This window comes from Lipotes vexillifer, unplaced genomic scaffold, assembly GCF_000442215.2.
Source record: "Lipotes vexillifer unplaced genomic scaffold, Lipotes_vexillifer_v1.1 scaffold999, whole genome shotgun sequence".
NCBI classification, from domain to species: domain Eukaryota; kingdom Metazoa; phylum Chordata; class Mammalia; order Artiodactyla; family Lipotidae; genus Lipotes; species Lipotes vexillifer.
This window is the reverse complement of record NW_006774368.1, coordinates 1,805,916-1,818,976: the sequence shown is the minus strand read 5'-3', so window position 1 is coordinate 1,818,976 and position 13,061 is coordinate 1,805,916. Positions and strand designations below refer to the sequence as shown.

Sequence of the window (13,061 nt, the reverse complement as noted above, 5' to 3'; positions counted from 1 at the left end):
AAAAAAAAAAAAAAAAGGACTCCTGGGAATTCCCTGGTGGTCCAGTGGTTAGGACTCTGTGCTCTCACTGCCGAGGCCCCGGGTTTGAGGCCCCAGGTTTGACCCCTGGTCAGCCAAGCGGGAGAAAAAAAAAAGACTCCTAAGAGGAAGGTTTATCACTTGTACATAATGCTGCCTAAGGCCAACTTCCAGACTTAGTCTGTGACCCTCCCTGCTCCCCGCCAGCTCTCAGCCCACTGATATGTAACTTCAGCTCTCACACTTAAAGTCCTGGCCAGTGGAGCCTGCGTAATCTGCAGCACCAGTTATTTCTCTTGCTTTTCCACCACCTTCCTTCGAATACTTGGTATCTAGAATAGTAGTTGGCCCCTGACAGACAGTCAGTCAACGCTTCTCCTTCAGCCCAGCTCACTCATGCTAGGTCTATTCAGCCTGTGTCCTGCAGCTACTATATGTGGGGAAGGAGAAAGGACAGAGTCACAGCCAGTACAATCAGTGATGTGCCCCAGCCTTACAAAGAGAGAGGAGACAGGCTTTGATATAGGACATAGGAGAAGAGAGGTTGGCAAGAAAAATTCCCAGGCAAGCAGAAGAGTTTGTCACTATTTTGTAGTCCTTCTGAAATGTGAGGAAGGGTTTACCTGTAAGTCCCTTTCACTGGACTCTCTATAAGAGTAGTATCAAGTAAGCCCTTATGCAATAAGATCAGAAGATATATGTACCTCATAGCTCTTACCTTGAGGGGAACATGCAGTCATTTTCTCGGTATAATCTGTTCTTAATGATCTGATAGTGGGTCCCTAGCTTCCGTCTGACTACCTCCGCCATCATCTTCCTGGAGATACCTCCTCGGAAAGGGGTCAGATCCTCTTCTATGACACTGAGAAAGAATGGGAATCATCAAGGAAGGCAGGCCAAGAGAATAATACCATTCCACCTACTTGCTATCTGTGGGTCTAGGCTTAGTATTAGAGAACACAGTAAGCTATGGGAAAGAATAGAGGGCAGGAATGAGCAACCTCTTTCCTGGAAGCACCTTAGGCGATCTAAAATATCAACAACAACAAAGCCACGAAAAAGAAAAAGCAAGTCAATATCTCTTCTACCTCCCTCCATCTGGATTGCCCCTCCTTGGCCTGATGCATATTCCTCCTTCACTGCTCATGCCACACCCACGTCCTTCCAGTCACTGCAGTCCCACTGACCTCCCCTTCTTTGAATCTCACAGAAGGTATGGTTTATGGCTTACAGCCTGACACTGTTTGAGGCCCATGTTCTAGTCTGTTTGGCCTCTACCACCCTGCATACTCTAGCAGTATGTATGACTGACAGGAGTAACCAGAAATTACACTATTTTGAATCCCTTTTAAAGTTCAGTACATAGCAAGTTTTCAGTAAGTATCACACACATCAGGTGAATTTTTTGAGGAATCACAGAATAACATAATGAGGAGTTAAAGGACCCTGTTATTTAGCTGATGAGGAATCTGAAATCTAGAGAAGTGAAGTGTCTCAGACCTGGGACTAGAACCCAAGGCTGATTTCAAAGTAATCTTTCTACCATAACACACTCCAGCCCTAATTTGCATACATTAAAGATAACCAACAAGAAACTTATGATTCGATTGATTTAAATATATGTTCATTCCTTCAACAGTATTTATTGAGTACTTACTGAGAGCCAGCACCAGGAATATGACAGTGAATATAAGACATAGGTCTTGACCTCAAGAAGCTTTCAGTCCAGGGGAGAAAGCAGACAAGTACATGTACTAATTCCCACAAGGAGTTAACAGGCACCTGGGCCTCTCCTCTCCCAGGGTATTTTTATCCCCCAGAAATATAAGAAAACCACTGCAAGGACCCGGTCTGCTCTCAAAACATGCTTGGCTCTCTGACCACTGCAACCAAGGTCTCTTGGGGATTTTAGGGAATTTCCTCCTGACAAGATCTAAATTCTTAAAGACATGTCAAAGAAAAGAACTCACCCATGGTAGCAGCTGCAGTTTTGACTTGAACATGGTTCATAAATCTCCAAAGCCCTGTTAATTTGGTCAATAAATACTTTCCATTTTGAACCTTCAAAAAGTGAAGTAACAAAGTTAACAAAATACCCCTGAGCACTCTTATTCACTAGCACCAAGCAGGCACAACCAACAGAAGGTCAAAACTTTTAGACACCCTCTTCTCATCCCACTGGTGGAAATGAACCTCCAGGAAGGATTCATTCTACAGTTCTCCTGCACTCAGGTCAAGTCTGCCCCTTTACTCGGGCTGCCAGGTATCCAAGAAATGGGAAAAATTCCACGCTTAATGCCTGACACTCAGAAGGTTATGGATAAACTGGTGACACGGATTCTCAACTTTTACTAATCAAACTGAGCTCCACAAAGAGGATCGATTAAAAGCCCCAGGCATTATTAACCTTCCCTTCATTTCTTCTGGCAATGGACTAAGAACACTACACACACACACACACACACACACACACACACACACACACGAATTATCCCCCAGTGTGTTAGGGAGGCGCGGGGTAGCCGAGCGTGGGCCATACCCACTGTGGGTAAACAGGGGCATGGCCCTCCCATCCCCTCTATCACTCAATTCCGGAGGACGGGTTACTCTCCAGGGTCCTGGACAGGAGAAGCACCACCAGACAACTAAACGCACTCTCCGCTCCGAGGTGCCCCCGTGCCCCCTGCCCAGCTCTGCCCCGCAGCGGCCACAGCACGAGCGTGGCGCCGGCCGCAACGGGGAGCGAGGGGCGCGGGAGAGCGCCTCGGGACCGGGCCAGACCCCGAGCCCCAGCGGTGGGCTCGGCCCTGTCCGGAGCCCACCTGACTCCTTTTGGCAGCCCGGCACCGGGGGCAGGAGTAGCAACAGCAGCCACAACCGAAGCTGGGAGCGCACCCACCGCTCCATCGCCAGCCCTCCCACTCCCGGGTCCAGGCTGCAGCGCGAGCGGGCGGAAGCGCAGCCCCGCACAAAGATGGCCGTGGAGCCGCACCACGTGGGCGGAGGGCCGCCCCGCCGTGAGACTGCTGCGCTCAGCTCTGCCTCCGGATCCTGGTCCCGAGCCCGGCCAGCCGCAAAGTGTCCCTGGGAAGGCGGCGCGGGGAAGCTGGGCACCCACTGCGCAGCTAACCACAGTGCGGTGCGGGCAGACTGCAGCTGACCTGCTCGTTTGTTTAGAGCCGAGCTATCCACATATCCACATGCATAGCCATCTTTCTCCCTCTCTGTCTCGCGCGCGATCTCACGTGAAATCGGATCCCAGGAGAGAATGAATAAATGGCATCCCCAGGGAAAAATATGTGTAATATTTGTCTCTTACATCCTATAACATCTTGAAAACATCTTATTCTCTGCAGCCAGAAAACTGAAGGCCAGAGAGGATATGTTTTTTACCCACAGATTTAGTTACCGGCACAACCTAGGCTAGTAGTTCTTTCACAACCTCGAACTGCTTCTTACTAAATAGCATAGATTTGTTGAGCACCTGAATGTGTACAGTACTGTTAGACCCCAAAGGGTTGCAAATAGTATATAGCACACATCTCTTTGTAATAGCAGTTTATAACAGTTGGGGTGACTCAGGAAAAAAAACAGTGGGCAACATTTTTCTGTTCAGTATAGGTATACAGCTATATATGTTATATAAAGTAAAGTGTAAATGAAACGGCGTTCATTTCGTTCTTGCGGTCTTGTCTTTAAACCCCAAGCTCTCTCTGAAGATTTTCTTGGGATTAACACCACAACCCACAGAGCTTAGTACCGTGTCTTGCATGCTGTCTGTGGACTTTGGGCATACTTTTTTTTTTATAATATATTTATTTATTTTTGGCTGCGTTGCGTCTTCGTTGCTGCACGCGGCCTTCCTCTAGTTGCCACGAGCTGGGGCTACTCTTCTTGGGGTAGGCTTCTCATTGGGGTGGCTTCTCTTGTTGCGGAGCATGGGCTCTAGGTTCACAGACTTCATTAGTTGTGGCACACGGGCTCAGTAGTTTTGGCACACAGGCTTAGTTGCTCCGCGGCATGTGGGATCTTCCCGGACCAGGGATCGAACCCTTGTCTCATGCATTGGCAGGTGGATTCTTAACCACTGTGCCACCACGGAAGTCCCCTTGGGCATACTTGTAATGTTATATTTATTGTAATAAATTGTAATTACTGTGTTTTCCTGGTGTCTTGTTTCTTCTACTAGACTGTAAGCTCTTTGGGGTATTCACTTTTGCAACTCTACCATCTACCTAGTCCTTTTCTTAACATAAAATAAGCGCAAGATTTGTTGCTGAAGCACGACTTCGCGGCTCGATCTCCTTTACCTAGCAGTGACTTGAGCTCAGGTGATGTCTCCCAACCTCCCCCATCTGTAAAAAGGGGCTTGATAACTTGAACACGGTTGTTACTTGGAGACCATGAGATAACAGGAATGAGCCCTAACATGGCTGTTCGCACGTCGTTGGAGCTTGGTGACTGAAGCCGTGGGAGGAAATACGTTGGTTAGTACTAGCGGGGAAGGCGGGACCGCGACACCAGCGAGTTCCACTGCGCAGGTGCACGCAAGACGGGGTGTGGTGCTCCCTCCCTGGCTCTCGTGTAGTTCCGGGGCCTGTTCGCGGCTGGGGCTGTAGGCCGTCGCGGAGCTGACGTCACCACTGTGCGCTGCCACGTCTGCTCAGCTCCGCGGTAATGGAGGCTGAGGATGGGTGCTGACGGGGCCGGGCTCTGCCTCTACCTTTAGCACTGGCTCTGACTCTGGCGCTGACTCGGTGTCTGGGACTGGCAGCGCGAAGCCTGGACACCTTTTCTCGACTCTCCGGGAGGGGACGGCCCGCGGGCAAGCAACTGGTTTGGAGCGCCTCAACCTGGGCAGGGAGTTCTCTTGCCTGGGGTCCAGCCTGTAAAGCCGCCTCCTCCCAGGGATCCTTCCCCACTGGCTTGGCCTCCTCCATGCGTAAGTATTACCGAGCTGCCGCGCTGTCCGATTGTCCCTGGCCTGGCTCGGCCCTCCAGGTTGCGCGGCGGTGGCCGCTTTGTCATCCCCTCTTAGGGGCCAGTCTATTGAAGTTTGTGGTCCTCTCGCCGCCCACCTTTCCCCACCCCATCCTCTCGTCCTCTTCCGTCCCAATTTTTTTGCTCCACACTTTTCTTTCCCTTTGCTGGTTAATTGAGCAAGGACCAGCTGCCCCTACATCCAACGGTTTGAATGCTTTGTCCCACCTGGCGTTTGTTAATCTGCAGCCGAAAGCTGTTAGGAATAGGGAACAGAGGATATCTGCTGTAACGTTTTGAAAACCAGGGTTTTTCCACGGTGTCATTCTTCAGTTTTTAAGTTGTATTGTTTAGGAAACAGATTTTTGGTATCCATATTGGCGGAGCCGTGATTTTGCCATAGATTGATTAAAAACAGTTTCTTTTCAGTGATGGTCTTTATGTATTACTTGTCTTTTAATCCTGCAGTTTAAGTAATTTCTCAATGATTTTACATCAGTTTTTCTGGAGTAGTCATCCACTTGAGCTCTTTCCAGTATTTTCACTCTAACATGTGGAGATACCACATGAACAGTTTTACTTTTAAAGCGTTAAAAGACCTTCTGATGTACTTTCACGCATCTTTGTCAGTCCTGACAACCACCTCTGTAGGACAAGGAACGCTTTTTTTTCCGATGAGGAAACAAATTCAGAGGTTAAATGCTTCCGAGTCAGATAATAAGAAGTCAGATATTAGGAAGTCAGATAATAAGAACTGATCTCAGAATCTAGATTCCCTTGATAACAAAACCTAACATTTTGGACAGTGCTGATTCTTCTGCATTTCAAGTGGCTTATTGTGAAATACTACTTTTTTTTAGCGGTACGCGGGCCTCTCACTGCTGTGGCCTCTCCCGTTGCGTAGCACAGGCTCCGGACGCGCAGGCTCAGCGGCCATGGCTCACGGGCCCAGCCGCTCCGCGGCATGTGGGATCTTCCCAGACCGGGGCACGAACCCGCGTCCCCTGCATCTGCAGGCGGACTCTCAACCACTGCGCCACCAGGGAAGCCCCTGTGAAATACTACTTTTGAACTGGAAATGTATATATTCAATGTTTCTTGTAAATTTCTACCTGATTGTAATATCTTTCAAACAGAGCTTAGATTAGAACTTAGGCTTCTTACCCATTGGAGACTGAGTAGTCCTTTCATTAGAATAAACTAGGTAATAGACATTGGGAGCATTTGTTTGACAATCTGGTTTTACAAGGTCTGCTCACTCAGTTTTTCTGGTTGTTTTGTTACACTGCCTACTTTAAAAATAGTAAACTGATATTTAAATGTCTCTTTTTGTTCAGTGTTGAAACAGGCTGACAACCGTTAACCTGGGTTGCAGCTACAGGTGGCACTGGAAGCAGACTGGTTCCTGGACATGCCCGGTGGAAGGAGGGGCCCTAGTCGGCAGCAGCTAAGCCGTTCAGCTTTACCTTCTTTGCAGACTTTGGTTGGTGGGGGCTGTGGCAATGGAACAGGCCTGAGAAACAGGTAAAGAAGAAATAAGACTTTGCGTAATTTGTAATATCCTATGATCAGTAAGGCTAATACAGAAGACTAATACAGACTACTCAGATATTTGCTTATCGGGATTGTTTTCTGACACTGAAATAGAAATCCTGACCCTAAAGATTGAAAATGAAGTATTTCAGAATACTTTGGAGATAGAAAGTTGTGATGCCCACAGAGTGAAAACAGGCTGATTCATACTTATGGCTGATAATCCAAATTCTAGTCATCACCTTTTTTTCCAGCTATTAAAAGAAGAGAGAAATGAATTACAGTTCAAGATGAATGTGATGTTTTAACTACTTACTAGCATTCTTTTTTGGGGAGGGCAAATTAAAATAGACAGTTAACATATGATTCTAAAATTGTCATATTCTATCAAGGGTCTTGAAAATTATTTTGTTCAAAATAAAATGAATTAACTATCAGCTGTAGCCTAAACATCTTAAGATATGTGTCATGTTGTACGAGAATAAAGAATTTGATTTTCTTAATGGAAATTTATCTCTATTCCTAATTTTCAAAAGTTAGAATGAATTATTTCTAAAATTATCCAGGATAACTCATTTCATCAGGAGGTTCGATCATGTAGCAGTAGAAAGAGATGGCTTTTACTGGATTGTTTGGTCAAGATAATTTTTTTTTTCTGCTTCCTCCCTGAATAGAGTTTTCTCTGGCCTGGATTCTAATTTTCACAGCTAGCAGTCAGTACTACTCTTGTCTTTTCAGGCCCTCCTGGTGTTATTTGTGCACTTTCTCTTTCTGGCCTGCCCTTCTTTCTTTCTGACCTTCCACCCCAAGCTCTACTCTGTCTTCAGAATCATTTCTGATCTTGTCATTTCAGTGGGGCTCTCCCTGAAATTCCAGTTTGAAGGGACTTTCCAGGCTCTGATTCTCATTATACTAATTTTCAATCCAAATTTTATATTTACATATGTATACAGAGTACTTATAATTTATCCTAGAGTAATATTTTTACTCTCCTGTTGTTTGGATTTCCTCATTTTAAAAACAGTAATAATTTCTGCTTCATAAATAAATACTTTCTGCTTGGAAATAAATGAAGTAGTAAATTGCAGTAACTTTTAAAAACTTTACTCTGAATTTTCCAAAATTTCTACAAATAACATGTGTCGTTTTATTTCTTTATTTTTGTTTGTTTGTTTGTTTTTGCGGTACACGGGCCTCTCACTGTTGTGGCCTCTCCTGTTGCGGAGCACAGGCTCCGGACGCGCAGGCCCAGCGGCCATGGCCCACGGGCCCAGCTGCTCCGCGGCATGTGGGATCTTCCCGGACCGGGGCACGAACCTGTGTCCCCTGCATCGGCAGGCGGACTCCCAACCACTGCGCCATCAGGGAAGCCCTGTTTTATTTTTTTAAATAAAGAAAAATGAAAAAATGAGACTATGTGAAAATGCTCTTGAGGAAAGGTACTATCCAACATAGATACTGAGATGAAGGATGTTTCCTATTTGAAGTTCATGCTTTAATTTTACTAATATATACTGACCATCAGTTTAGTGATTCAGTACTTTCAAATTGCAGTAGAAAATCGTAGCTGTGCCTAGCTAAGATTCTAGCTAGCTACAGTATTCTAACTTTGCCTCTGTATTAACTCCAGTAGTTCTTTGTTCATTTACTTTGACTTTGAGGATTTCCCTAGATTCTTAGATTAGATTAGATTCTCATACCGTCCCATGGAAACCCTCCTCAGTGTTTTGGGCTGCTGTAGGAGCACAAAGAAGGGAGGAAAAAGTCATTCAGGCCTAGTAGTCTAGGCTTTAGGTTTCCCAGTCCTCTCTTAATTAGACTAACTTTTTCTCCTGTGTATTTTAAATATTAGGATACCATGTAAAATATCTTTTGGGGGAGGGAATATGAACTGTTCTGCTATTTAAAAAGAGCTGAAAACCACATTCTCAGTTGGTTCTGCATGTACTTGAAGTCTGCAGATAGAATACTGGGAAGAACTAAGAACATTTAGAAAATACCTCTGCTCTTAAATGAGTTTAGCTCTGAGCATGTGATCTGTCTTCCTTGTAGCTCTTCTATCCTGGCTTTGCAGGTTCTAGTTACGGTTGCCTTGATCTACCATTCTCCATCAACTTTCCTCCTTTAACATATATTTCTTTAGCAATTAATGGGGTTGGTGGGGAGAAGGACTTATTTTTCAACAGATTAGAATAAAGTGAAAAATAATAGTTGCTCATGTTTTGAAAAGTCACTGAAGCTATTATGAGGGATTATTTTGTGACATTTTTACCAATAGGGGTTATTTTGGAAGAAGGCAGACAGTCCTATATTTGTTTCTTGATGGGAAAGAAGCAGCCTAGAATAGGTTGTTTTACAAGACCTGGGGAAAGGGTATAAAAAGTGTGGATAAAACCAGTGTTAGATAGCCTAGAATATAGTTTTAGGAGGGATGTGTATAAAGAAAGACAATGTCCAGATGCAGAGAACTCATTTCTGGAGTGTCTGTAGAGTATTGAAGAGAGAAATAGACAATTGCCTAAGTGTGATGTAATTTTGGATGTTATACTTGATTCTGCAAGACAGAAATCAGCAGAAGAAGAGAGCATTTGCCCCTGTTTGTTAGGTGTTTGTGACCTGTTTGAAGTTAAACTTGAAAATGTCAAAGAGGTAGTTTGGTGACAGAATCAGAATTGAAATCCATCCTGTCCTGCTTTCTACCTGTGGGGAGCAGGGATTTGTTCTTGGGACTATGTGCTTAGATGATTGCCTTCTAAAGAAGGAGAATATACTGTGAACTGCTGAGTTTTTAGAGAGCTTTTAGTTGAGGGAGAATCTTATTTGAGAAGGACTAAGAGTGATTTTTTTCTTTGTTTTGTTCTTGTATGCTTAGTTAATAATATCACCTGAGCATGTCCAAATGATCACTGCTTTCTCTATCCCTTTTAGTTGTTTTTTATTCCTTTAAATTTTTCTTGCTTTATCCGTTTGCTTACCTAAAATGTGCTGCTTGCTAGCTCCGTAAAAGCCAGTCTTAGGTCTGCTATGTTAACTCTTTCCTGCATACAAGGACAAAGCAGGGTTCACCATAGTTCATATTGTTTGCACAAATAGCTTAGGCACAGTGAGCCACTCTTATTACTTAGGGAAGCTTTTGTATCAGTGGAGGGGACTGTTTACCAGTCAGGTTCCCAGATGCCAGCCTCCTATGCAGTCCTTTCTAAGGATTGTTATGCTGATCATCTGCTTTCCTTTTGGGAGTCTGGAATTTTGGTAGTGCTAGGTAAAGAGTATTTACGTGGCTAGCCTCCAGTAAAAAACCTTGCCTGCTCAGTCTCTAATGAAGTTCCGTGGTAGACAGCACTTCACACATGTTGTCATAACTAGTTGCTGAAGGAGTTAAGTGCATCCTATATGACTCCACTGAGAAAGGACTCTTGGAAGTTTGCCCCTGGTTTCCTCTGGACTTTGCCTGGTACCTTTTCCATCTGCTATTTTTTTTTTGTTTTTTTTTTTTTTGCGGTACGCGGGCCTCTCACTGTTGTGGCCTCTCCCGTCGCAGAGCACAGGCTCTGGAAGCGCAGGCTCAGTGGCCATAGCTCACGGGCCTAACCACTCCGCGGCATGTGGGATCTTCCCGGACCGGGGCACAAACCCGTGTCCCCTGCATCGGCAGGCGGACGGACTCTCAACCACTGCGCCATCAGGGAAGCCCCTGTCTGCTAGTTTTGATTTGTATTCTTTTGCTGTTATACATCGAAGCCGTGAACATGACTATATATGCAGTCCTATGAGTCCTCCTAGTGAATCATCAGGCTTAGGCATGGTCTTGGGGACCTGCAACACAGTTTGAAAGAGAATATTCAGTGATAGCATTGAGAAGAGTTCTTTGAAGAGAATCTTTTCCAACCCTTGTATTATAGGTGAAGAAACTGAGGCTCAGGGATATAAAGTTACTTTCTCAAAAACCACAACTGGTTAGTGGGAAATCTGGGGCTGGAACTCTCCCACATTGTATCTCAAACATTTGTGTCACTTTGCTCTTCTTGAATCTATTTTATACTCTTTCAGAGGAACAATACTTTTTTTTTAATTTATTTTATTTTTGTTTGTGTTGGGTCTTTGTTGCTGCACGCGGGCTTTCTCTAGTTGCGGCGAGCGGGGGCTACTCTTCATTGCGGTGCGCAGGCTTCTCATTGCAGTGGCTTCTCTTGTTGTGGAGCACGGGCTCTAGGTGCGTGGGCTTCAGTAGTTGTGGCACGTAGGCTCAGTAGTTGTGGCTTGCAGGGTCTAGAGCGCAGACTCAGTAGTTGTGGCACACGGGCTTAATTGCTCCGCAGTATGTGGTATCTTCCTGGCCCAGGGACCGAACCCATGTCTCCTGCATTGGCAAGTGGATTCTTAACCACTGTACCACCAGGGAAGCCCTAGGAACAATACTTTAAATTTTTCTTAAATGATACCTCCATAATTAATTTTCTGATATGTATTGACCAAGTCTATTTATTTTAGCTCTTTTTTTTTTCTTTTTTGGTTATAAGATCTTTGATCATATCTCCTCTCACACTTTTAACATATAGAATTACTTTCCTCTTTCCAACTGATTCTCTGGATCACTATATTTGATGTTTGTCTCTTTGTCCTTTGGCTTGAAGTATAATAGCCAAGACTGTATAGGCTATCACAAATAACAGATTTTTTTTTTTTAACTGACAAAGCAAAAGACTTTATTTGGAAGGGGCACCCGGACAGAGAGCAGCAGGGTAAGGGAACCCAGGAAAACTGCTCTGCTACTTGGCTCGCAGTCTCAGGTTTTATGGTAATGGGGTTAGCTTTCTGGGTTGTCTCTGGCCAGTCATCTTGCTTGTGCCATATTTGGTCTGACTTGGTACTTCCTGGTGATGCACGCATCTCTCAGCCAAGATGGATTCTAGCATGAGGGTTTCTGGGAGCTTGGTGGGACATATTATGGGCTGGCATCTCTTCCCTCCTTTTGGCCCCTCCCAAATTCTCCCAGTTAGTTTTCAGCAGCAGCACCATGTTCCTTATTGGGGTCTCCTGTCACGAGATAACTCATGCAAGCAGTTATTATTGTGTCTGGCCAAGGTGAGTTGTTTTGGTCAGTAGTTCCCTAACATCTTGATTTCTGATTACATGTGGCTTACTGTCTACCAGGGGAGAGAATATTTCAATACTGTATGAATGATAAGTGTGATAAGGGAACTAGGGACAGAATTTAATGGGCGTACAGAAGAGCAGCGCTTTTCCAAGTATGGGGGAGGAGGATTGAGGGCATCCTTTTTTTTTTTTTAATTTTTATTGGAGGACAGTTGATTTACAATGTTGTGTTAGTTTCTGCTGCACAGCAAAGTGAGTCAGTTATACATACACATATATCCACTCTTTTCCCATATAGGTCATTACAGAGTATTGAGTAGAGTTCCCTGTGTTGTACAGTAGGTCCTTATTAGTTATCTGTTTTATGTATAGTAGTGTGTATATGTCAATCCCAATCTCCCAGTTTATCCCTCCACCTCCTTTCCCCCTGGAAACCATAAGTTTGTTTTCTACATTTGTGACTCTATTTCTGTTTTTTAAATAAGTTCATTTATACCTTTTTTTAGATTCCACATATAAGCTATATCATATATTTGTCTTTTTGAGTCTGACTTACTTCACTTAGTATGACAATCTGTAGGTCCATCCACACTGCTGCAAATGGCATTAGTTCATTCTTTTTTATGGCTGAGTAATATTCCATTGTATATATGTACCACATCTTTTCTATCCATTTATCTGTCAATGGATGTTTAGGTTGCTTCCACGTCTTGGCTATTGTAAACAGTGCTGCAGTGAACACTGGGATGCAGGTATCCTTTCGGATTATGGTTTTCTCTGGATATATGCCCAGGAGTGGGATTGCTGGATCATATGGTAGTTCCACAAATATAGATCTTTTGTACTTTGTTTTTAATATTTTTCTTGAAGCTCAGAGTGTTATTAACTTTGTCAACAGCAGAATTAGTCTGCTTTACTTAGGAAAATTCTATAAAAACCTTTAAATCATAACAGATATTTTAGCATGTACTTTTGATTGAAGAGGAATAAGAAATTTTATTTGTTCTAGAGAATGTTTAGTTTATTCTAGAGTAGAGGCTCCTCATCAGAATTTTTTGTTTCCATATTTTATGATGAAATGGAGTGAGGGAATAGAATGGCTGCTGGCATTAATTCTCTCCAAGTTCACCAACTTGAACAACTCCAGAGGGCACGTTTCATGTTGTATTCTGTGTGAAAAATACCTCCTGGAGTTGTGCAGTGCTGTGGCCCATCTCCCAGAACAGATCAGAGGATAGTGGTGTATTAATGATTGGTTTATGATTGAGCAAGTAAGGTTTTGAGACCTACTGGTAGATCACAACCTACTCCTTGGTAAGCTTGTTCTATTGGAGTGTACTCTTGAGAATGAGGGGAAGAAATTTTTATAGTTTTGTCCGACCCTCCCCCCATCCCTGTTCTTCCCTTCTAGCTCTTCTGAGTTTCTGCCATGG

The 13,061-nt window shown here is 44.2% G+C and overlaps 2 protein-coding genes across 2 annotated transcripts in view; one reads left to right on the top strand and one right to left on the bottom strand.

Moving 5' to 3' along the window:
* Window positions 1-2,992, bottom strand: part of POGLUT1 (protein O-glucosyltransferase 1) — a 21,937-nt gene extending 18,945 nt beyond the window's left edge. The window contains exons 1-3 of the mRNA XM_007449132.1: window positions 2,841-2,992; window positions 1,989-2,079; window positions 737-880 (exon numbers count right to left, since the gene is read on the bottom strand). Coding sequence (XP_007449194.1) covers window positions 737-880; window positions 1,989-2,079; window positions 2,841-2,925 — 320 coding nt within the window. The 5' untranslated portion in view covers window positions 2,926-2,992. The remainder of the gene's footprint in view (window positions 1-736; window positions 881-1,988; window positions 2,080-2,840) is intronic.
* Window positions 2,993-4,681: 1,689 nt separating this feature from the next.
* The window catches only part of TMEM39A (transmembrane protein 39A), a 30,341-nt gene continuing 21,961 nt past the window's right edge, over window positions 4,682-13,061 (top strand). Inside the window, exons 1-2 of the mRNA XM_007449131.1 lie at window positions 4,682-4,960; window positions 6,336-6,522. Coding sequence (XP_007449193.1) covers window positions 6,410-6,522 — 113 coding nt within the window. The 5' untranslated portion in view covers window positions 4,682-4,960; window positions 6,336-6,409. The remainder of the gene's footprint in view (window positions 4,961-6,335; window positions 6,523-13,061) is intronic.